This window comes from Heliangelus exortis, chromosome 11 (assembly GCF_036169615.1).
Source record: "Heliangelus exortis chromosome 11, bHelExo1.hap1, whole genome shotgun sequence".
Lineage (NCBI taxonomy): Eukaryota > Metazoa > Chordata > Aves > Apodiformes > Trochilidae > Heliangelus > Heliangelus exortis.
This window is the reverse complement of record NC_092432.1, coordinates 17,937,393-17,962,947: the sequence shown is the minus strand read 5'-3', so window position 1 is coordinate 17,962,947 and position 25,555 is coordinate 17,937,393. Positions and strand designations below refer to the sequence as shown.

Sequence of the window (25,555 nt, the reverse complement as noted above, 5' to 3'; positions counted from 1 at the left end):
TCCCACTATTTAAAAAGAAGTTTCTTAGCCAGTTGTAAGATGAAAATCTGTATTAGTGTGCTGAAGACAAGGACTACCACTTCAGAATCCAGTCCTCAAGCTGAAATACTACTGCATTCCAGGAGAGAGGTGACATTTGTGAGGGGGATGTTGGGAGCACCAGCAGCCTGATCTCATGTAAATGTGACACCACAGAATGAAGGGGTGGGGAGTACACTGGTCCTGTGTGGAGTGACACAACTTACAGAGCCTCTCCTTCAGACAGAAATATGCAGAAGCCTTTCACTTGAAAAAAAACATACCCATAGAGATAGCAAGCATGCCTGAACTATCTCACACATGTTGAGAAATTACTACACCCACTTGTTGCCAACTTCCCTGTTGTCTTTTCTGAATCTTATTGCTCCCTATGAAGGAGAAGAAGGCCAATAACAAGTACTGAAAAAATACCCACTGCACTTTATGACACAAGTGCATAGTACAAAATAATTTTCTACTTAATACGGCCCCTTTCATATGCAAAACCTCAATGACATCAGATTATTTCACTGGATTTAAATTGTAATGTCTTACAAAGCTGGACAGGGGAAGAGGTTGCAGGCCTCCTCTTCTGGAATGGGCTTGGTGCTGCTGTCACAGTAACCCTCAGGTACTTCCTCATGAGTGATTCTGTTGACACAGTGGAAAACTGGGTACTGTGACCCTGAAATGAAGAAGAAAATTAATTAGATGATGTATTAAAAAATACATTGCAGTATAAGCCAGTATCATAAGACAGTATCATCCAGTACTGATGCAGAAAAGAAAAGCACACCTTAGTAACAGGAAGTACAGATCAATTCTTATACAAAATTTCCAAGTGTGAGAGCTGAATAATACACTGTTTACAGTACAGTATTAAGAGAAGTATATAGTATATATTTCTTTAGTATATAGAAAGTACAACATGGCATTGTAGGAAAGGCTGAGAAAATATGCTCTTTGGCCTGCTTGGCTCTTTACAGTCTAAGGAATACAAAACATTAAGTATTCAGGCAACTTTAAAAAATGCAGCATTGTTCGTTTACCCTTCCTTTTTTTTTTAGGTAAAAAATTAAAATTAAAGACCTTGTATCATCTACATTCCTGCATGAAGAAATAAAGTAGGAGAAAAAATGAAAACATGGAAAAAGAAAAAAGTGTCCTATATTGAATCATAGAAAATGAAAATAAAGCCTTGAATAGTACAAGATTTGTTTTTGGCTTTTCCCCCTCTATTTTTTATCAGCCTGTATAACCTAGTTAGACTTGAACTACCTTCAAGGAATCAAAGATTCCCACAGGCTTCTCACACCAAGATACATAGGTATGTTGATACAGTCTCAACAGTGTCAGGAGTCTGATCTCAAGGTCCAGTTTCTTTTGGATTTAACTTGATCAGAACACACACACACATGTTCTAGAAATAACACAAATTTTTGACAGTTCTCTTGATAAATTTCATGGAGTATATGTAAGATATATGGGAGGCCTAAAGTTATCCTTTGGATTCTGTTCTGCCTACAATTTTACAATCATCATTTAGACTCAGATTTCACTAATATCACTGCCAATAGCTACCAGATCTCTGAAGAAACAGGAAGTATGATTAAGTGTTCAGAAGAAATACAACCAAAACTTCCATGACGTAAAAGAATATGTATCTTGACGTGTTCCTGCAACTGCATCATAAATTAACTGATTTGGATACTAAAGTTCACCACATACATGGTAACAGACACTCAGCAGGTGATACACACTGACTGCTGTAAACAATTATGAGGTGCAATTAAGGATTTTGCTTGTCTGACTTCATTAAAAGACATTCTTGAAATACAGTGTATTTAAATGCCAACTAAAATAATCCTGGTTTACATCCCCTCCTTTTCTCCACAAGAAGCCTGACTTCAAAAAGTCTCCTGAATTTTAAAGGCTGCTTTTTAGCTCTAACACTTTTGCAGTAATTCCTCCATGGGAAAAAGTCTTCTCAATATACTGGGAAGCAATTTTGACTAGTATCAATATTGCTGCATATTTTTATCTCTACCTGTAGCTCTAAAATGGATACAAAGTATCACCTCAAATTAATTAGAAAGCAAAAGTTGTCTGTGTATACGAACTTGTGACAGTCGAATTTCCTCACTAATACATCTTTTTTTCAAAGCTCTGTGACTTTTTAGGTATGGTGATGGGTGGCTATGAATAGTACAAAATATTTCTCTTTAATGAAAACTTATTGTTCCAAATAATTGCTTGTGCTATGCATTATTGAATCTGTGGTCACTGTGAATGTCTTCTGGCAACAATTACTCTGGCAAGCTAATAGTGTATCCATCACATCCCAAAAGCTGACTCATCACCAGTCCCTTCCTGTACCTCTTTCTTTCCACTTCTCCCTTATGAAAACTTCAGTATTCTGAAGTCACATTATTGCTGCTACAGCAATATCCAACAAGGCAAAGATATGGCTAATGGAATCCCTGTGAAAACTTACTGTAAATATCAGAAAACTGCTGAGGAAGACAAAAAGCACTGAGGGTGCATCAGACAAAGCTGGAGAGGCCAAATGGAAGAACAAAGAATGCCAAAGAATGTTGAGGGAAACAGCTGTGTGAGAGAGAGCAGCTTGCCATAAAAACCTAAAACAATTCTTTTCAGAGACAAATGCCGTGTATTGTCCTTTAATTTACATAATATTTATTTAATATTTTTAATTTTGTTGTTACTACTGATTTAAATATAGGTACACATAATAGCACCTTTTGCCTGAAAGATACAGAAGATGCTGGGTCCAGCAATGCCTTATGCAGACAATGCCTTATGCATAGCAGAGCTGCTATTCAGCAGTCACCCTGCTTCTCCCTCTCCCACATTGGAATTCTCCTATTTTTTGTGTGTGGTGTATGAAGCACCCACCTTTTCCACATGTAGTAGTGCACTCAGTTTTTCCAATCTGTTTCCAGTTGTATTCTCTGTTTTGTCTTGGTGGTTGCACAGCAGGTACCTGGTTTTCTGGCTGATGAGAAGGGAATCTTCCTGGCTGAATAACTGGAAATGTTCCAACTGACTGTCCAGTCAGAGTATCTGCCTCCATATGCAGATCCTCATCCTCATGATTTGTACCTTCTGGCATTCCTAGCTGACCATTCAAGGGCTCACCTGATGATGTAGGTAACAAAAAAGTAAAATAATAAACCTCATTTGCAAATATCACTGTTTTCATCCACTAGTAACCACAACCAGAGCATTATGAAACTTGAAAGCAGCTTTCATTTGTTATGCAGAGACCTCCTAATAGTGTTGTGCAAAGAGTGTATTGTTTTAAACTAAGATAACCAAGTCTTGGCCAGCAAATACATGAAGAACTGAAGAACCTCAAAACACAACACAGAGTTAATGCACCCAGTGTCAAAATTTCCCAAAGCCTGGGTTTTTTTGTACCATGCTCTGTATTCTGTGCCTCCTCATGTCCCAGCACAACTGCTTCTCATTACAGACTGCAAACACACTTAGAAATTTGTCAAGGAAAGTCAAGAACATTAAAAGTAGGACCAAACTTGCCTTCTGCTGTCCTTCAGAACTTCAAACCAGTGCACACAACACACATGAACAGCTGTCAGGAGCACGATTCTAGCTTGGGAAGTAACTGCTTTGTGTTTGATCCTCTCCAGTTGGGAGAGGAAAGAGAAAATGTGAATGGTTGTTTTCAATTGTCTCAGACTCTGAAGGGAAAAATCATGTTCTACCTGATTTCTGAGTCATGGTTACAACACTCAGCTCATGCACAGCCATGTTTAACATTTTAAGAACCAAACTGTTACTGAAAGTAGAAATACGTGACCATATTCCCTGTTACATAATAAAAAAAAATCCCTGCCAATATTAATTCTATGAAGCTACCAAATATATGCAGTATTCCATTTCAATAGCTAGGGGGAAGTTCTGGGCCTCTCCCTTATCAATGGCAGCATTTACACTGAATTTAATGTTACAAATTTCTTCATTACTTTATTGGGTAACAAAATGTGTTTAATAATAGAAAACAGAAGCAGTTTACCTGGCCTCCTCTGAGCAAGCAACTGAGGACTAATGACATTGTCTCCTGGAATTATGTACTCATAATGTATACCTGGGTTAGGCTGCTGATGTATCATCTAAAAAGAGAAACAGCCATACATTCAGTTCTTCCATTTGTTACATTATTAAAATTTAAATATGTACTTCAACCCATTAACTACATAACAGTATTTAGCACTGGTCAGAATAGAAACAGTGGTTAATGACAGAATCAAAGAATTGTCACTGTTGGAAAAACCCCCTTGAGTCCATTGCATTCAACAGTGCAACTCTAAAAAAAATGTGAAAAATGTATTTGTTTCTGGAAAAAAATACCAAAATACAGGCTACTATGTTCGCAAATTGAGCTAGCTTGCCATGGTAGAGAAACTGTTTCTCAAAATCTCTGAAAAATGTAAAACTGACAAGGTGTGGCTGTGGCAGCCTGGCCTCTCGGTGCGGGGGGCAGCAGAGGCCCACACCAGGCCTCAGCAGCAGCAGAGGAGATGGTCCTAAGGTCACCAAAACATGCTCAGATAAAAGGAGCTTGACAGATGTCTGAAGAAACATAAGCAAGAAGGAAACAAAGCAGAGAAGAATAAATACCACAGACCCTGAACTACACATCTAGCCAGCTGCTCTTGTGCAGGTTTATCCGTTGCACCTGGAGGGAGCACATGGAGGCAGCACATCCGTCTTATTTCTCGTGTACTGTGCCACAGATCCAACTGCTCATTTCCTCACCTCTGCACCACTCAGAGGAGACTCAACATGTACTAACATTGCACCACTTTGACCATGACCATTGCTCAATGAATATCATGTACAGATTATGAATATCATGAACAGATTACAAAGGCCCACATTCTTGTACAGCAAAAGAAGAGCCAGCGTGCAACCTTCCTGCATCCTTCCACATTAATTTTCAACTGAATGAAGATGTAATGTAAGTGCAGACAGACTCCCACTGCTCTTTATGAAACACAGGAGGGAACCAGAGGGTTTTCTCCTTGAAACGTGAAAATGAATTGTGAAAAAACAAAGCCAAGAGGTTTCAGAACGCTGCTGCCCACGTGAGTTGACGTGAGCATGCTGCTGAAAGTCAGTGTCACTTCTAGTGTGCTCATTTAAGCTGCAAGGCACATAATAAGACCTCAGCAAGATGTGAATTTTTAAAGCTCTTAGCAGCACATGCCATACCCAACTGGTTTGTATTACATTGCCACTGCTGACAGCCTGAGCATGGTCACACCAGGAATGTCATCAGCTGCTCATTGCACTAGTTTAGCTTTGACTGCTTCAGTACTGGTTCTACAGACACTGCTGCTTTAGAAGTTCTGAACTCTTTGTGGAGATTAGTCTATCAGAAACTTTAACTGTCTTTTTCAAAAAAAACAAACAAACCAAAACCAAAGAAACATCAGAGCTTGCTCTAGCCCTTGAGTTCTGACAAACCATGGGCTAAAAAGAAAGAAGTTATGCTATGCCAATGGCTTTATGACCCAGCAGAGCACACTTGTGCTTCCAGTGCTTTGCTACCTTCATCACACCAATTAACACCAAGTAGGGATTCAGATCTTTGTTTTTCATTGTGCCAAAACCACTTTTCTGTTGCCAAATAACTCTGCTAAACTTTATCCCTCAGAGATCATTCACTTTTCTGAACCATCTAATAATGCATTGCCTGAAATATTTTTTTAAGAATTGGTCCTTCCCATGTCTCTTTGTTATCCAGAAAATACACCCTCTATGTGTCCTGAGAGAACTGAGCACTCTGAAGCTGACTTCAGCAGAGCTGTATTTCCCATGTTCCTGAACAGGGTTCTAGAAGCAGTTTTCTAATGGATCCCAAGGTTTTTCCATCACATTTCTCAAAACAACTGACAGACCCTAATACATAAATTGTACTAAACCTTGCATCTACAGGAAACACCTCAGCTAAAAGTTTTCAAATCAGGTGTGGCAACCCAGAGTAGCAGCAAGAGTACAAAGCTGAAAAAGTTATGCCCATTGTGCCATCTTGCTTGCATTTATTGCAAAAGCAAAGGAAAAAAAAACCCCACAAAAACCCATTAAAATATGATAAATTTATCAGACAAGGACATGAATATTTAAAAACATGGAGTCTACATCACAGAATCTGTGAAAGCAACTATTTAACCTTCCAGGATTTTGCCAGTTTGACATTCCAATCAATCAGAAATATCCAAAAAGAAGTAATGTTTGCATCATTGTAACATTGCTTTATTAAGACACCATATAGCAGACAGGGAACAACCTTGCTAACATCTAACTTTTCCCAGTCCAGTAATCAGAGCAGCTACTCTGTGTTTTACAGTGAAATAATGCAGCACACTCACTTTTCCACCCCACATTGCACTAAGGGCAAAACCTAAATAAAATAGATGGATTCTATCATGTGAAAGCATATAATCACAGAACACACCATTTATCTTCAAATACCTTTTACTCAATTCCATTTATAGATTTATTTCAACTGGGTGTAGTAAAATCTGTCCCATCTGAAGTAAGGAGCTTTTCTCCTCTCTCCCCTTCCCAAATGACTATTATCTACTGACTCCTAGCACAGCTTCAGAATAAAATTGCCATACTACTAGTTTTGGGACTTAAGCTTCATTTAAAGCAAACTGAGATGGTATCACTCTGTGAAATGCCTGGTCTGATTTAGGTATGTGCTTCAATTCACTGTAAAATTAAACTATGTCCAACTTGCTTGAGTAGGAAAGTATCTGGAGAAAATCCAGTTTAAAAAAAAATAAAAAAAATCCAACAAACAAACAAACACCAAAAACAAAACAAAAAAACCCTTGACATTTGTAAGCTTTATCTTGCTTTTCCTGTCAGTGAAGTCTCAGAGAAAAAGGCTTCATCATTATTTAGATTTTCTCTGATCTGGAGCAAGATGGAAGGAACAGCAAGCAAGATTAAAATATCAAAAATAATCCTTCAAAATTAAAGGAACAAACCAGTAACAAAGTATTGCTACTGAAGGCAATTTTAGTGTTGCACGTTACCAACGCACTGAAAGATTTTTTCCACGAGACTACAATAAATCAGATCTAAGGAACTTACATAGACATCCAGGACTTCATTTGTTGGGCCATCAGCTAAAAACGACTCTCCTGCAGTGCTGGAGATCTCATTTGGACGTTTATAAGTGAACATTGTCCCACCACCTTCGTATCTCCCAGGTCGATCAATTGCCCAGTTTCCATTGATGATGGATCGGCCCGACCGGCTCCGCAAGGCTGTGGGGGATGAGGACAGAAACAGAAAGGACTTTGGTCAGAGGAAGTCACTTTCATGTTCTGGTGCCAAATCAAATCCCCCAAAGTTTCATTACACTGTTAGGAGTGCTCTGATTCCAGGGGGTGAATCTGGGTGGGTACTGAAAAGAGCAGTTATATTACTAGTTGTGGAAAAAACAAACAAAAAATCTGGGAAAAAACCAAACCAAAACCAAACCAAACAAATAAACCAAATCTAAACAAAACAAAACAAAACACAACTTAGAAAACTTTGTCCAAACACTTGATATGTTTATGCTGCAAGAAAAGAAGAAATAAAAATCAAAGATGGCTTGGACATCTTTTTTCAGCAGTTTAGGATAGGTTGTCCAGTGACTCTCAGCCAGCCAGCAGCAGACACTGAACACACATGGATGCTGAAGAAGTGGTTTTCCTCCACTTCCTTCCCAATGAATTGGCTATTTTGTTATATAGAGAGAACACCACACAGAGGCAGATACAGAAAATCAGTACATTATACAACATAGAAGCACCAAACAATTTAGGGACGCCTGAGTATCCTGGGTTGCCAAATATTCCAGCTATTCTCCATGAAGCCATTTGGCTACTCCCTCCATTTCCTTTTCAGAACACATTTTTTTTGTTTTTTGCCAGAACATCTGCAGAGCCTTGATCTGCAGCACTGTTCATAATGAGCTCTCTGAAAGAGTCTTCCTCTTACGTAAGGAAAAGTGACTTTGCAAATCAGATACCAGCCAGGGAAGGGTAAAGTATGGATGCAGTAACCAGTGTGCAGCTCATTGCTTTAGTCATCAGGGACAAGTCACTGATTTCTACATGTTCTTTCTTGTTTCTACTTTATCTTTGTGATTGTATTTTTAAGTCCTTAAGGTCAGAAACTCCTGCCATATACATGTCCATAATTTTATGCACTATTGCAATTATATATTTGAAAATGTAGTAATATCTTTACACTGAAACCACATCAGACATTATTTAAATTCACAGGAAAAACATTACTCTAAACACTCTACAAAAATATCTTCAATTTTATTACAAAAGAATTTGCTTTTAAATGTAAACAGACAATAACAACTACTAATATTCTTGGCAGTATATTGCTTGGCAATGTAATTTTTAATTCAAAGTCAAGATAGGAGCTTTGAAAGTATAAATTAGGGTTGAGGAGCTATTTATTTCAGATTTTGTTTTTTCTTTGTGCTGTCACAACTACCATACTCAGTCCAAATGTTCTCAGCATCATGCACAACTATTTATGCTTCTGGGAAAAAAACCTAAAAAGCCTACATAGATGGCCTAAACAATGGAAAAATAATTTTATGCTTTTAATTCCAAAGCAATAGACAGTAAAGAAGAAACTTAATTTTTTCTTACTTATTCCAGACATCTGAAATAACTGCATTAATCAATAGAAACAGTCTTTCTGCTTTTGCTGCAGGCTTCTCAGTAAGGAAAATCAGTGTGACTGTGTGATAACAGTCACAAAACATCAATCTAAAGGAGCATCATGTAAAGATTAAAAAAAATACAGTAATAGGGAACCACACTGCAAACATGAGTGTTCCTCTATATAAATTAGTGATTTTAAGTGCAATACTGTTGCCATATTCAGAAATGATGTCAAACTTAATTACTCTTTGAGTAACCTATTGCTGTAAGAAAACCTTTTGTGCTGACAAAATAGAGAAACTCTCAGTGGATTTGAATGGCTGGACAGAGCTGCACCCACAGGAACTCAGAGGCATGAGTCACAGTGGAGAAATCCCCACCTTTTTGGAATTTGGTAGGAGAGCAAAGTCAGTCTGTATCATTCCCAAAAGAGCACTAAAATAGCTGGCCCAGTCCAAGAATCTGGTATATTTAGCTTGCAACTGAACCAAAAAATTTATGATGCTAAATTGATCAGAGCCTGTAAAAAAGTATTCACATGTTCTGAAATCCTATTTTACTTTCTGCTACATGTTTATTTTCCCAAGAGTGATCATACATCCACCTGCTCTTCAGGCCTTATTTTCCAGCACATTATCAAAACAGTCTCTATACCATGAACATTAATTGAAAAGTATTTTATACATCATCAGACATGAAAATAGCATCATCATTACTCATATATTGCTGAAAGGAAAAATCACCACTCACAAACTGTTCCATGTAGATTAAATATGAAATGCATCCACACTATTTACATGGTTTTTTACACTTGTTACTTTTAAGGTCAAACTACTGTGGAGTAAAAGCTTCTGCAAAATTTACCAGTGACTAGTTTTACATTGTTTTTAAAATACAGAACACTTCCTTAACTTTATGATCTGAGTATTTTTTCTTATATTGCTACTAAACCTATATAATAAATGAATTATCAAGAGCTCAGAAAAAAAGCTGGCTAAGATCAAATTGTTTTTAATAATGAAGCTGTAGAAAGATGGCTGGAAAGAAACTGAGAGTCCCTAAAACTTTCATTTCAAATACATCATATGACAGGTCTGAAAGAGGCCTCCCCATAAAAAGGGAAAATGTGACTCTTAAGTTTTGATCACTCTGCAGCTACCACCTCAACTCTGGCCCCTGAAAAAATTTTATGGTGCTAAATATTTTTAGCCAAATCATGAAAGATTATGAAAAGCTTTACAGCTAACTCCTCACAAGGAATTCCTCATACACTTTATAGCTGATACCATCTCTTTCATCCTGGGATCAGCTTCTTAGCTGAAACTATGCTGTTTACAGTGGCCTTCAGGAATGTTTTGCACAAGAGATACTGAATGTTTCAGGATATAAATTCTGACCAAAATTTCTGCTTGTGCTACAATTCTATGGCAAAATCTCAAAAGGCCATATATTAAGACTTTTCCATTAACCAAAGAGTATAAATTTACTTTATACAGTTCAGCTTACAGCTTACAGTCATTTCAAAGATGTTTTGCAGCTCCTGTCTTCTGCTTAATTCTGTACAGCCTCCCTTGCAAATCAGGAAAAAATAGTGAAAGGTAATTGAAGTCATAGATAGTTGATGCAGTGGTGCAACAGAGCAAAGTTCTGTAAACACTGAACTTGCATCCCCTTTCAGGGTCAGTATTTCAAGACAAAAGTTATGTTTGATGGTTTATAAAAGTATCTTTTGTAACCCTAATTTAAACTGCACCACTGCAACCAGAAAATTAAAAACCCTATTCCTCCACTCTTTCAAAGATAATTCCATTGCCACAGTTCCCTTTTATTTGGTTTTTCAACCATGACAGATTTTTTTATTCTAGCCTACAACATTCTCCAGCTCTGGAACGTTTCCAAGTACTTCATGCTAAGGTGAATTTAAACAAACAAACAAACAAACAAGCCCCAAAACCTACAAAAGAGTTTGTAACACTCAGAATTAGAAAAATACATGAAGATACGAAGTTAGTGTATGTCAAAACTAGGCTGTCAGTAAAAAGATATTATTATTATTATTATTATTATTATTATTATTGTTGTTGTTGTTGTTGTTGTTGTTGTTGTTGCTGTTGTTGTCATTATTATTATTATTGTCATTATTATTATAATACTCTTATAATTAAATACTCTATATTATTATTATTATATTCTTCTGGGCAGCAGAGTATTGACAATGAAAACATATGGTGATTTTCTGGAACAAACCAGTAGCTTGGATTTGAATTTGGTGGATGGGCAAGGAAAGCAACAATTTCATAGAACCAAGCAACTTCTACAACAATTAGAAACACTGTGCAAGGTAAAGTAAATTTGCAACTTATTTACCCTCATGTTCCTCAAACGCAGGTTTTGATAGGCCATTTATGTACATGTTCCAGTTTAGTCTACCCAATATTTAACAAGTCTTGTATTCTATAAGGTATGTCCAGTCTGGCATTGCAAATTTATAAAATAGATGCTAAAAGCTTTGTATGACCCAGGAAGAAGAGACATGCACTATTCCTAGCACAAAGTCCCACCTATGCTTCAGGCAACTGGAAACACCCACATGAGCAGTTTGTATGTTTTCTAAACTTATTGCTCAATGAGTCCTGTTTTTCTAACGACTTCATATTTGAAGAGAAATATTTTATATGTGGGCCTAGTACCTCGGTATCTGCTGTACATTTTTACCCAAAATTGTACAGGCACAATACCAATAATAAAATGAAACCTCTCAAACATGGCAACAGCACTAATACTCAGAGTAACACAGTACATGTATTTTCTGTCCTAAGGCCTTTTTGTCTGGGAGAGCAGTGTCTTAAGCCCTACTTGATTGCTTTACAAGCCACATAAAGTCTTCAGACAAACAGAATCAGAGTTATTTCCCATATATTAGAACTAATGAGTGTCTCTCATCTGGTTCTAGCCCTAACAGAGAGAGAAGCATAGTGGCTCTTCTCTCCTGGGAAGAGGAGGAGCAAATGCTTGCAACTGTAGTCAGTAGGAAACAAAAGTGAAGGTTTGTGCTGCTGAAGTTAATTGTAAAGGTCTTGCTGATAATTTAATTCTGTGAAACTTCACAAGCTGCAGATGCACTCAAAATACAAGTCAAAGATTGAGAAAACATAAAAAATTACTGATAAATTTCCTCAACAGAGGCAAGTGAGTGAGACAGAGGGAGCACTCCAACTGCATTTGTGCACAGATTTTAAATCTACCCGTCCAAAAGTACTGGAAGATAATTTCAGATACTTTAAAAAAAAACCAAAAAAACCAAAACAACAATGCTATTTTGTTTTACTAAACATAGCTTTCCTTCACACCTGTCAGCCCTGCAGTATGGAATACACAAACATTTCAAGCCAACAAAGAAAGTGAACATTGACAACAATCTTGAAATACTTCCAAGTCATATTATACAGCTACCAAGCTACTTAAAGTACCTTAAAGTACCTTAAAGTACCTCTGATGCATAAAGATGAAAAAATCCAAATGCCTAGAGACTCCATAATCTACAGTCTCAGAATAATGAAATATGCATTAGTTCAGGTGGATTCTCTGAAACAACTCCTTTTCAAAAGCATAGATATTTGCTGATTATTAGAACACATCATAGTTTCAGAAGATTTGGGAAAAATTTGGCATAGTTGTCAACTTAATTATGTATCATTTGCCTCTGACCTCTTGAATTTAAACTGTGACAAAGGTCCCACAGGACTCAGATCCTAATTCAAGAAATATTAGTAGGGAAAGGAATCTCCTAATCAGCAAGAACAAAATGATCCTTAGTAGTTTGATCCTACAAACCCCTTACTCATCATCCAACAGAGAATATATCAGAAAATATTCAGCAGTTCATTGACTGAGCTCGAAATTAGGATCAGACTGTATACTGTTAATCTGAAGACAGTATCTCCACAGGTGGAACACCTCCATCTCTTGCACTGCAGTTGGTTTCTTCACTGGCAGCTAAGATAAGATAATGGTACAGATCTTCCATGGCAAAAAACCCCCAAAGTTTCAGCAAACTAGTTAAAAATGGAGATAAAAATACCAGATTTGCAATACTATTATGAGGAAATTATAATTCTGGTATACTATTATTTCCAAGGAGTTTTTCTGACACCTTACTTGCAGAGCTAGCAAATCTCCTGCTTCATCTGAGAACAAACATGAAACAGTGACTTACATTGAACCAGTTTTGCTGTTCATCCTAAGGTTCTAACTTGAGCAGGTTTTATCCTTCCACAGTGACTTAGTTAAGGAAACCAGTGCAAGGGATTCTTGCTCTGCTGTCTTAGGTTTCATTTACTGTTACTTCAGTTGTGAGGGAACAGACATCTTGGGGATGCTTTTCCTAATGATTATGAAAGACATTTTATTTTTTTTTTGTAAATTTGTATCAATTTGATGACCAGTCATGTAATTTACTGTTAGAATGGAAACACATTACTTAATGGTAAGCTGGAACAGGTGGATCAGAAATCAATTGAGCTTATGGAAATTTATTCTTCAAACTTTATTACTGATTATAAGCTGGCTTTTCTGAATCTGCAGTTTAGTACTACAGATCTAGGTTATATTTAGATGCCACAAAACAATCTTCATTACCAATACTGGACAAGTGTGCCTGAATCCAATTCTTTCTGAGTTCCCTTAATTTTTGCCATTCATCTTGCTTGGCCACTGTTCTAAAAGAGACCCAGAAGGATAAATGAAAATGGTATTGCCAGTTCTTCAGTTTCTGGACAATTAACATTTCTGGCTTTCATGCAAACACCAAGGGCACTGAGATGTTAGGAATGCAGTTCCTTCCAAGGTTATGCTTAAAATAAATAACATCCTTGTTATAATAATTTTTTAAGTCCTCCAGTTTTGATACATTTTGCTTCTGTATTTGACTATGCTACAAGCAAGTCCTAAACTAGTAAATTGATAAAGCTAAATTACAAAGGCTTTTTATGCTTCGTTAGCCATACACCCTGATCAGTCCTCATTTCTGTTCTGAATTATGCATAGAGATGTGTCAGTGATTGCAGCACTGTAGTCACAGAAGACAAATTATTGTCAGCTTTTCCAATGGTTTGTTGCCTGGAGGATGGATGCAGTCTCCTAACTTTTCATTTTAGATTTCCTGACTACCAACCTAAGCTTCCCTGCAAAGCAGTCTAAAACCAAACAACTGCCCTTTCTACACTATCTGCAGCTGTTAAAGCTCAGAAAACAATATCAGACAAATCCAAAAATCCAAATAATATTACTTTGACACAAAATAAAATGTTTTTCTGTGGTATGAGAACCTTAGTAACATTGATCTGGTTCTGAAAAATGTAGACTGAATTTCAAATTTGATTGTGTCAAAATAAAAATTTGAATATATTGTTTCACAACATCTGTTCCTTTCCTGACAGAGCTGGGACCACAAGTACTAGAAAAATTTGACAAAGATGCATACAGTTTTCATCCTGTCTCAGTCTTTTTTTGAAATTGCTACTTTATTTCATAATAGCTCTGATACTGTCCTCAAAGAAAGAAGTTTAATCTTGCCTGGAGCTCCTCACATACCTGTTTTTGCAGATGATCTCAGGCAACAAATCCCACTACAGCTTTCAAAAAAAAATTTAATTTTTTTTCTACCCGTAGAAAGAAAACACTATTGACTTGCTTAAAGGTAAATGTTTTACAGTTAATCACTGCAAATAGAAATGCTGATTTTCTGACACCACAGCCAATAGTAATTTTCCTCTTGGAGTATTCATTAAGCTGCTGCTCTCTAATTTTGCTTTGCTGATGCAGCTTCCTCTTCACTCAGTTACGCCTGCTCCTTCCTTTGCTTCTGACTTCAAAAGCCACGTGGATGCATCAACACAAGAAAAATGCTGGCACAGCAAAGCAGAACAGACAATTAACTACTGCTGCAATAAATAACACTGGCTTTGAGAAACAAAACTGATCTGTCATTTAGCCATATGATCTATTCAGGCCCAGACACTACAGGAGGTTCAAAGCCTCGAAAGCTCTGATAAAGTCTCCAAACAAATTTCAGATTTAATCTGCATATTACAAAAGGGCTTGTATCTTCAGCTTCTGTCAGAGGAGGATGCAGTATTTCCCCACTTTTTTAAAAACAGTCTTCCATGATTGGCATTAATAATAGCCAACTGAAGCAAACCACAACAGCCTGTCTACCCTTCCTCTCTTCTGTGTCTTTTTGATGACAAACAAAACGAAACAAACACTCTCTCTGACTACAATATTTTCACCCTTCAAGTTCTGATACTCTGGCACATGCTATTTGCTACAGAATATGGATACAATGATATGTGACATCTACAAAATATGCCATTGGATGTCATTTACTGTGCTTCAGCATCACTATTGCTCTGCACACATCATGCTCAATTCACACTGAGGAACAGTGTGCATCATTTCAAATCTAACCAGGGACCTTTAGATAAGTGTATATAAATAGCAGCATTAATCAATAAGAGGGTTTATTTCAATACTTTTACTCACCCAACTGCAAGAGTGAGGCTGTAAATATATTTGAATTAGGGAGTTCATGAAGCAGATTAGATGATGCAAGCAAAAAGGTTAATTAAAGCAGAATTTTGGCATTTGGCAATTCTTCCACTGCAAGGCATAAGCACTCTATGAATTGCATCTTGGTTTAAATTTCATGTTTTTTCTATTATTGTTTCCCCTCTTTAAAACTGCTCTATTAAAGAAATCTTGTCTCATTTTTCAGACAGGTGCCTTTGAGTGCTTAATGACTTTTAATATTATGATTCATAAGTACAGAATTAATAACATTTAAATGACTCCCTTTTCATAGGGAATAAGTTATGCAGAGGCAATACCCTAAAATGTTGAGCTATGACCCTAAATAGCTTACCTAGAGTATACAATAAGTTTCTAAAAGCATTTATGGTAGAACATACTCATATTTAATGAGAAGGCAAATGAAAGAATAAGAGGCAGCAACAGAGATGAAGTTCATATTTATGCTAGTCTTGTGTTTACAAGGTCTCCAGCACAAAAATAAATCTGCCTAGTCCTTTTTAGCATGATTGGCTTTAAAAAAGTCAGGAAAGTGTGGAGGCACTAATGATAGGTATGCTGGTAACTATACACCAGTCCAATTCTTCACTAAGGGTGTTTTGATTCCCATTTTGTATTGAACTCTATGGATTGCAACAACAACAAAAAAATCCTGTAAGAAGCCACATCACTCCTAAACACAGACATTGTATTTTATGAGTAGTTTCTTAAAGTCCTCTGAACTGTAGGGGAAGTAAGAGACAGGTTATCAAAAGAACAGTATAGTATTTGCTGATGGTGAGAATCATTCCAATGTTAACTGAAAATATACAGAATCACGGAATGGCAAGGGTTGGAAGGAACCTTAAAGATCATCTAGTTCCAAACCCCCTGCATGGGCAGGGTCACCTCCTGCCAGACCAGGTTGCTCAGAGTTCCATCCAAGCTAGCCTTGAATACTCCAAGAGATGGGGAACTTCCCTGGGCAACCTTTTGGGCAGGTTACCTCCTGTCCTGTGAATGAGCTAAACTAAAAATACTTAGATGATCCACACAATGACAGTATATGATACAGAATGTATGATAAAACTTTGCATTTATTTTCACCTTGCCATTCTCTAGAATTATATACCTCAAATAAATTTTATTAAGTACTATCAAAATAACCTAGAAAAAGCACATTCTCTTTTAACTTGCACAGAAATTTCCCTTGAGTTGAAAGAGCAAGAAGATGTGACTGAACTCCAAGTTCCACTGAAGTTCATACAAATATTCTGTGTTTTCAAGGACATGCAATTTTAGCATCATTCAGGTCTGTCCTGAAAATCTGCAAGAGGAAGGACAGAAGGGCTGGCACAAAAGTAGACTGAGTGAAATGAACTGGGGAGAAGATAAAGGACTGAAAAACAGAGAAATTGAGTAAGAATTGTGCATGTCTTTTATCTGGAGAGAAACCATGTTAAACTTACTACTCTGCTTCAGGATATACCCACACCTCAAGGGAACTCTTGTGGTCAGAAAGATGCAGGAATTATCAGTGGAATAACATGCATATAACTCATAATTGTAGAGGTTTTTTTTCAATACAGGATTTTAAAAAGTCTTTCACATTCTTACTCACACATCCTTAGCTTCTTTCACTATAGAAGGCATGGCACAACTAACATTAAAGTTTTGAAGTGACAGTCTCAGAACTTCAGCTTTTACAAGGCTTAGCAAGAATTTCACTCTATCCCAATGAGAGAGCATGGCTTGAATTTTTAGGAACGTATTTCCTGCCATATCTCAGTAATGTCAGGAATTACTCTTCCCAGGCAATATCTGTAAACCAAGTATTTAGAAAAAACAAACAACGTTCAGGACTAGTAGTCTCCAGGAGGGATACACTTCCAATGCAGCATGTGATATTCTAGCTATGCAACTCCCACTGAACCTGCAGATTATAGTATTTGCCCTAGTTACATAATTTCAGTCAGAATCTGGTTCTTATATTTCAGGAGTTGATGGGACTGGCTGCTAATGGCTCTGAACGTGATAGCTGAGCCTTCTGGCACAGCTCAGCTGCACATTAGTTAGCCCAGCACAGCAAGTCAGCACACATTTGGCATAAATCCTCTGGGTGGATAAATGCAATTGAATTATCATCTAATCTAGACACTACTTCAGTCAGAGGGCCAGATTAGTGAAATGCACATGTGCAAATACGTTACTCTTTTCTCCAGCTGGCATAGCAAAAAATGTTTTGTACCTCCTTGCACTTCTGACAATTGCCAAGAGTTGGAATAGTTGTAAGACAGCTAAGTTAAAACAGGAGATTGTGATATCTCTGCAGAAAAACAGCACTGCATCTAATGAGAATCAAAAGCAGAACTAGAAAGAATTACAACTGCTTCTTTTGTTTGCTAAATAGCAAGCAAATAGCTTCAATGAAAAACTGGAGCTAAGCTGTTTCAAATTTCAAGTGGAATTTCTCAAGAATTTTGGATGGTCTGTATGGTGAAGCTGAATACCGTGACTCAAGACACACAGATCTGTGTGGAACTCTTGGGTTTCCTACCTTAGACACCAGTTTTTCTGGCTCAGGGTCTGTCCTTCACACTCTCCAGAGAGCTTTTCAACCTTGTGTCTGATTTCAGGCAAGTCCGACAAAGGTGCTGTAGTCTCAAATACAGTAAATGTTTGAACAATGTTGACAACAGGATAAAGGAGAGATCTAAAATACTTTTCTGCTACTGAGAAGCAGGTTAAGAGCATGAGACCACAGCTCTGTCCCAGGCCAGGCCAGCCAGCCCAGCAGTGTTCACAGGGCTTAGCACAGAGGACACCTGAACAGGACACTGGCATGGAGAGCAAAGAGAGATCAGAAGTTATTTTGGTGGGAGAAGCCTCCCTTTGATCAATTCAGTGGCCATTACAGTAAGGATGTGGCCATTAGAGGACACAAAGTAAACAAGACAGACTTAGCTCCACTATCCATGTTCTACCCTGGAAAAATGTTTCAATTCTTCATTCATTTTCTCTTCCAATAAAAGCTGACAACAGCATAGCATACCTTGGTTTTCAGCTTAAAACAACAGTAATTTATTACAGATCATCCTCAGTATTTGGCTCTCAGTGAAGAAAAAGAATATATGCTCCAGTGAAAGGCTGTCTGCATTTGCCTCAGAACACTCTGCCAGAAGATGAATTCCTGGCACAATAAGCTGGGTGTGCAGAGGAAGGCAAGAAAAATAGCGAGACAGTTCAGTATTGGTATCAACTTTCTCATACATTATTTTCTGGCTAAAAGGCAGCAAGAAAGTTTTATACATGTTACTGTTTATGTCACTATGCACACTCATAAAAAAAGATGCTCTGGGACTGAACTGATTTGATATTTATTAGACAAATCTAATAAAGCATGTGAAACAAACAACTGATACCTCTAGGTAAGCCCAGAAATCTATAGACATGACTAATATGGAACTAATCTCATATTACTGTTTAATTTTATAGGCTCAAGAAGAAAGAATATGAATGAATCATTTCATAACAGAAGCAAAGGTTTATCCCAAATACAGATAATTTCTGCACATCACTTCTCATTCGAATCATGTTCTTTATTCTCAAGCTACAGGCTAATTAAACAAAATATTTCTCTGATCATTTTTTTCCATGCAAGCACAGAAGGAAAAATTAGATTTGCAAGTTGCAAACCCATCACTAAATAAGTCTGGATAATTAATGGCACAGTTTTGTCTGCAGCACAGATAAAACAGTGGAGTCTAGATTCAGAATAGTTAATAGAAGAAAGTGAGCTATGTACCATTAGTACAAATGATATAATTATTTTGCCATTAGGAACTACTCTGAAGTTTTTACCAAGCACATCTGGGAAAGAATCTAAAAGAAAGTTGTTGTTTTTTTCCCTCTTTTACCAATTAGTTGGTTATTTTCTCACACCTACACTGTGCAAATAGATCTCTCTTGCAAACTGCTCTACAGTTGTTAGTATTTCTCATGTTTGATTGCCTAGACCTTCTGCTACCAGCCCCATAGTTCTCCTGATCAATACATTGAGCAGAGATTGTTATATACGTAGAGTAACACAGGCCAAGGTTTTCCAGAGGAGCCTGGGGAATCTCAGTAGTAACAACAGGCCAAGTTCATGCTCCTAAACCATAAAATATGACCACAATGAATTTATCATGCTGACCACTAAATATTCAACTTTTCAGAAGCAATTACCTGATTTCTTACTCAAAATTCCATCTAAGAAAAGAAAAATCCTTGTGTTTATGTCTTTGATTAATTCATATTAAAGGCTGATAAGCTTCATCTTCTCCCTTTAATGCAATTTCTCTACTATCTCTTTTTCAGAACTATAAAAAGTGATTAGCTATAGCCCTAATTTTAATTTAAACCAAAAGCTATATAATGCATAATCTACTTTTATTTCATTTCAGACATTTTCCACACTGTTCAGATTAACTGTTGATAATTCAGGTTTTTTTGCAGAACTTCATCTACGTACACCTAAGTTACACACTCAGCTGTGAACATTTTTTCCATATTTGATATGTGTGTCTTCTTATGAACGCTGTGAGGAAAGAGCTTGCTAAATACCTACCCTCTGAAAAGTAATTTAAACTGGATTTCTGTTACAAACACAAATTAAAAAATTACTCATTAAATATGTCTAGAAAAATACTGCATGCTACTGAGAGCATAAATTCTTACCAGTGTACAAAGTCTCTAACTTTTTATGGCCTATTTCAATCGGATTCAAGTCAAATATAGGAGTTATATCAGGGAGAGGGTAAATAAATACAGAGAAATCAATCTTCTTAATTCATTTCTTTGTGTGCTAGACCACAAGGATTGTTATAATTTAAAGTGGTTACATTCAAAGGCCACTGCCAAGTAATAAATCAAAGCACTGATATTTCTCTGGACATCATATTCTGCTGGGTGAGTACCTCAGAGATGCCCTCCCCTTCCCTAACACATGAACAGCACAAACCAACACTTCTTTGATGTCTAAGCTGCTTATCTGAAGGTACTGTGATCCATAAATGCCTTGCAGTATCATTTCACAAACAAAATTTGGCCACATTGGGATTGAGCTCAGTCATTATACACTGGCTTTGTCTAGAATCCTGCAGGGATCAAAGGGAAGTGGCTTGGAGAATGCTGATGCTTCATCAGGGAGTCCCTGCCAGAGCAAGGCCCAACTCCACTCTGGTTTGCAACGTAACAGGGGTGAAAGTGTTGCTCTCAAGTGGGGAAGGACATGGCTTGGGAGAAACTGTGCTGTACTGCACTGTAATTTCTGCTGAACAATCCCCTGTTCTTCTCTCCCCTAATGTAATTTATAGCCCAAGTGACAGAATCAAGGATCGAAGATCTTAGTCCCCTTCTCTGCCTACACACCACTAAAAATCCAGTTTTTCAGGTGACTTCCTCGTAGCATGGAGGTCCTGGTAAAGCACAGCTTCTCTTCAAGAAGAAAAAGATTTCACCCAGTGCATCCACTCCACCAGCAGCATTCACTTTGCCAGTCAACCATGTAAGCACTAGTTCAACAGCTCCTGTGGTATTACATTGTAATAATGATGGAACACCACTGAAATCTTGTTGACAACAGGACTGAAAGCTCAAGTAAACTAAACCATTTAAAAATCATTCTTTTCTTTATGGTTCTCACTTCACCAAGCAAGCTCTTTCTGTGGTCTTTTTCTATTTCAACTGCTAAACTAGGAGCACAGGATGCAATTTACCTCTGATTCCTGATTAATAAAATACAAAACCAATTTCACTAGGGACAAAAAAACCTAAGAATATTTATTTTGAGAGAGAAAGAAGGCAAAGAGGGTCAACAACATAAACTTAAGAGAGGCCTTAGAATCCTTTAGAGGCTGGGCATGTGGCATGCTACTGCTTTATATACCACACAGCAGAAGTGGTAGGAACACTACCAAGGCAGACCTTGTGTACTTATAATGCAACAGAAAGCAACTGAATGTGAGCATCAGTCACTCAATGAAGCTATTCAGTCACTTACATTTGAAAAAAACTGCACAGAATAAGTTCAAGCAAATTAACTAAATCAAAAAGTCTAGAGACAATTATTACCAATCCAAGTAAACAGAAGTCCACAGATAGTTATTTGATGACTTCAGATACATACATAAATCCAGGTTAAAATTCTTCCTAGCATTTTACAGAATGCACTAGTAAATTTTTGCTTGAATTATACCAAATTATACCATTATACTGCCTTGTAATTAGTATCTTCTTTCCTTTATTTTCTCTTTTTTACTTCTCATCTATTTACTCATTTTTGTTTCTATACTAGCTGCCAAAAAGAAATCCAAACTAAACCACAAACCACACTTTATCCAAAAAAAGCCATAACCAGCTGTTCCTACAACTCTTCCACTCAAGGTAATAAAATCATTGCATACATCTGCACTGACAGATTCTTCTGCTCAAAAAAACCCCAACCCAATCAAACAACAAACCAAAACCAGAAGAAACAAAAAACGAACCAAACAAGCAAAACAACAAAAAAAGCCAACATATAAACAGACCTGGAATAATACTGCAAAGCACTGCAATATGAATAATGCAGTGAGAGAGCAACACACATAAAGGCTTCCACTGGCATAAAACAGAGCAAATAAGCAGCAAATATTGTTCTCTGAACAGTGACATTCTCTGAGCTCTCTGTTACTGCTCCACTGATCAGCTAATGGAGTTTTCTTTACTTTTCTGAAATATATGATGTAAACACAGTTTCTTCTCACTCCTAAACACTAAAATAGGAAGTAAATATTCAAGCTCTTTTGGGGTGATACTGATATGCATATATTCCAGGCCCAGTGAGTTCCAACATTGCATATTTTTCATCTACAATCCTAACAAAAATCCACATAGCAACTTCAGGTGTTAACATCATTTCCTAATTAACTTCAGAGGATAAAGAAACAAAACCCCACCCTAAATACCAAAAGAACCCAAATTGATTCCCATCGCAATGACTTAGTGTCAGGCACACTTTAGGATAATGGTCACTTGAGAAATAAAGGAATTTTTTGTAATTTAGTGGAGAGTTAAAGTATTTTCTATTTCCATACTAGGATACATCCACAAATACTGCTGACTTTATTTTGTTTTGCCTTTATTTTCCATTAATTTAATGCATCTTTCTCTTGACTCTGTCTCACACAAAATCTATACAATGTGTTTGCAAGTTTATCTTCACTACAGGTATTATTACTATTATTATTGTTAGGTTTTAAAGCTCTTTATTCAAATCAGGTATTACTACCTATTGCTTTATTTCTCAAGCAAAAAGCCAGGTCTTTCAGCTTCTCCAAGGCAGCCCAGTTCCAATGGCATCAATGGCACCATTGTAATTTAGAAGCTGCTGAAGATCTGCCTCTGCTTGTTTGAACAGCAGCTTTTCTACGTCCACAGGCACGTAGGCATAAAAGTCAGCCCAATGTTCAAAAGCATTTTTAATTTTTGTGGAATCTTTTTCCAAACACTTTTAAAGTTATTTGGGCAGTAGAAAAAACACTTTATTCAGCTAAGCTCTGTAAGTGCTTCATACATTTCATTGCAGTAGTACTTAGCAGGCATTTTCAGGCTGCTCTTATCATCCTCACAGGATCGTGAGGATCCAATTAATTAATGTCAGAAAAACACTTTGAAGATCAGAAGCATTTTTTTTTTTATGATTTTCCCAAAGAATTAAAGAGCTTTTGTTTCAACAGCCAAATTCTGGACAGAGGCATGAAATACAAACCCATTTACTGGTGAATTTCAGCAGAAAACACCACTGAGAGAAGGTGAATGAGGGCAGCCTTGCACAGCAAGAAATTTTAGTCACTGTTCCCACATACGTGGACTATTTACCATACTGAAAGGATTTTAGATGCTAAACAGCTACATTGCTATTTAGTGTTAATTTTAAAAGGCAGTGTCTTGAAACACTTTTGAATTATCAATGTTCTATTAAAGTTTGGTAGCCCTTCAAGGGATAAGAAACCTTGGTGGCTCTGCTTAAACGCATAGGTAGTACATATGCAAAAATCATGCACAAGAAGTAAGGTCTGGTCTCTTACTGCATTCCCTCAGAAGATCAGTTCTAGGATTTTTCTTTATTGATTTGGATTCTGAGAAAGCTGGACTATCATGACAGTCAAGAGGTTCCAAGTAAATATTTAATTCGAATCCAGCATCATTTCTGCTGGGGGTGCAAAAATGCAACACTTTTGGCAGCACCCTCACTCTCATCTCTTGTTATGAAGACAAATGCTGTCCAAAAGATTGTTATAATTCATCCAGTGTGCAACATGACAAAACAGAATCTGTACTTCAGACACTTAAGTAGCTCAGACCAATTAAACACATCAACATTAGCCATTTGCTTGAAAACCTCACCTCCATAGTGTATACTTCCAAAGGTTTTAAGTTGTGTTACTTGGTTTAATTGCCGGGCCAGTGTTAAACTGTGACAGAAGCAAAAGTACAAGACAGAAAATCACCTTTATCCTGGCCCAAACCAGGACAAGTTGCCAGCGTCAGCACCTAGGCAGACCCAAAGAATTCCATTATTTAGCACCACTAGGGAGAGTGGAAATCTCTCCCTTGAGAGAGGTGGTACTAAAGTGCCTTAGAAGTAGAGAAGAGGTGAGAACTGCAACTTGGACGTTTAAAAGCTGTTTTTCATTTTCCAAGGAAAGAAAGGCAAAGGTTTTGTATACTGCTTTATACTGCAAGAGGAAGAAAAAGCACAAGCAGGTGGCAATTCATAACAGTTATCAGTTCTTGTTAAAATCTAAATCCAACATGAATTTGGCTCTATGTAAACAATATTGAACAAATTTTGAGACACAAGTATACCAGAATGAAGGAGCAACAGATGCATACGAGCAGATGCTATCATCAGTGCTTACTGTTCAGTCTTGTTAATTCATTTGAACTCTGTGACATGAAACTTCAAAGATGTAGCCTCATGCCACAGTAATCACTCATGCTCACTGATTGGTGCTTGACTCAGAGCTGTGTATTATTTTCTTCAGTAGAAGCACCGGTTCAGGTGAATGGAGGTGAAAGAGATGGACTGAGGTATTAATATTTTAATGCAGATCAGCTGCAGCTGGACCATCATCCCCCTAAAAAGTCCCTGAATTAGCATTTTGTGGTTACCAATGGTAAAGAGATAACAAGTTTTATTACCTCAGGGTCCCTAAGCCATGCCTAGATGTGCAGTGTGAACTGGTAACCTTTGCTAAGTAGCTCACTAAAACCAAGCTCACAGTCTCACAGCAGACCCATCTGCCCCACACTCCCAGCATTTTCAGATTTACAGCAGTTTGATTATAACACAAATGTATAAAATAAATGGAGCAATGACTATGGTGTAAGTACTGCTGTCATGGGTATAAGTATAAAAGGAAAATTGGTTCTGTAAGGTTTTTAAGCACTCAAATTTTTCTCACACAAGAGTTTGACGTAACATTCAAGAGAAAATAAGGACAAGAAATGGGCAAGAAATAAAGAATAAGGTTTAATCTCCCTTGACTAACATAATCACACAGTCTATAAATCAAGTTTTAAATCCCTGTATATATTTTGTATTAGAAAAGACTTGGATTCCTTTTGGAATTTAATGCTGCAATACAAAAATATTCTCAGCAGATGAAATCTCTTTATTGGATCCAACCATGAAGCCACTAATCACGTAGAATTTCTACTGGGTGATTATTTTACTAAAAGAGACTTTAGAATGGGTAAGAAACAAAAATGTTGAAACTGAGAAATTCAAGGGGAGTTAAGAGAAGCAACAGGAAAAAAAAAAAAGATAAAAATATGTTTTTTTTTATGGAATCAGATGAGGATGTGAGAACACAGTCTAACTAGATCAAGGGATGCTTAAGGAACAAAGAAAGCTTTTTTGCTATCCAAATTTTGTTCAGAATGAAATAAGATTAGGGAATCAAAGAATGTTGTACCTGTGATAACTGAAATCAGGTTCCAAACCATTTTTTTCAGGTTTTGTTGCATAGCATCTAAACAACCATTTAAATAAAAACCTCTCCTCTTGGCAAGAAAGGGAAGAAATACACCTTCATGTGATTTGGGAATTTGCCTGTGCATAGTTTATGAACTTGGACTGACACAAGTCATTGCTTATATGTAGCTAAGTTAGAGTACAAAATTAATTTTTAATTAAAATTTGTAAG

General features: G+C 37.0%; 1 protein-coding gene across 4 annotated transcripts in view; it reads right to left on the bottom strand.

Annotated features, from left to right (window-relative positions):
* Nucleotides 1-25,555, bottom strand: part of THSD4 (thrombospondin type 1 domain containing 4) — a 288,268-nt gene that overhangs the window by 25,984 nt on the left and 236,729 nt on the right. For all 4 annotated transcript variants that reach the window (XM_071755032.1, XM_071755030.1, XM_071755031.1 and 1 more), the window contains 4 exons: nt 7,168-7,343; nt 4,076-4,172; nt 2,935-3,177; nt 574-703 (listed from right to left, as the gene is read on the bottom strand). In XM_071755032.1, coding sequence (XP_071611133.1) covers nt 574-703; nt 2,935-3,177; nt 4,076-4,172; nt 7,168-7,343 — 646 coding nt within the window. The remainder of the gene's footprint in view (nt 1-573; nt 704-2,934; nt 3,178-4,075; nt 4,173-7,167; nt 7,344-25,555) is intronic.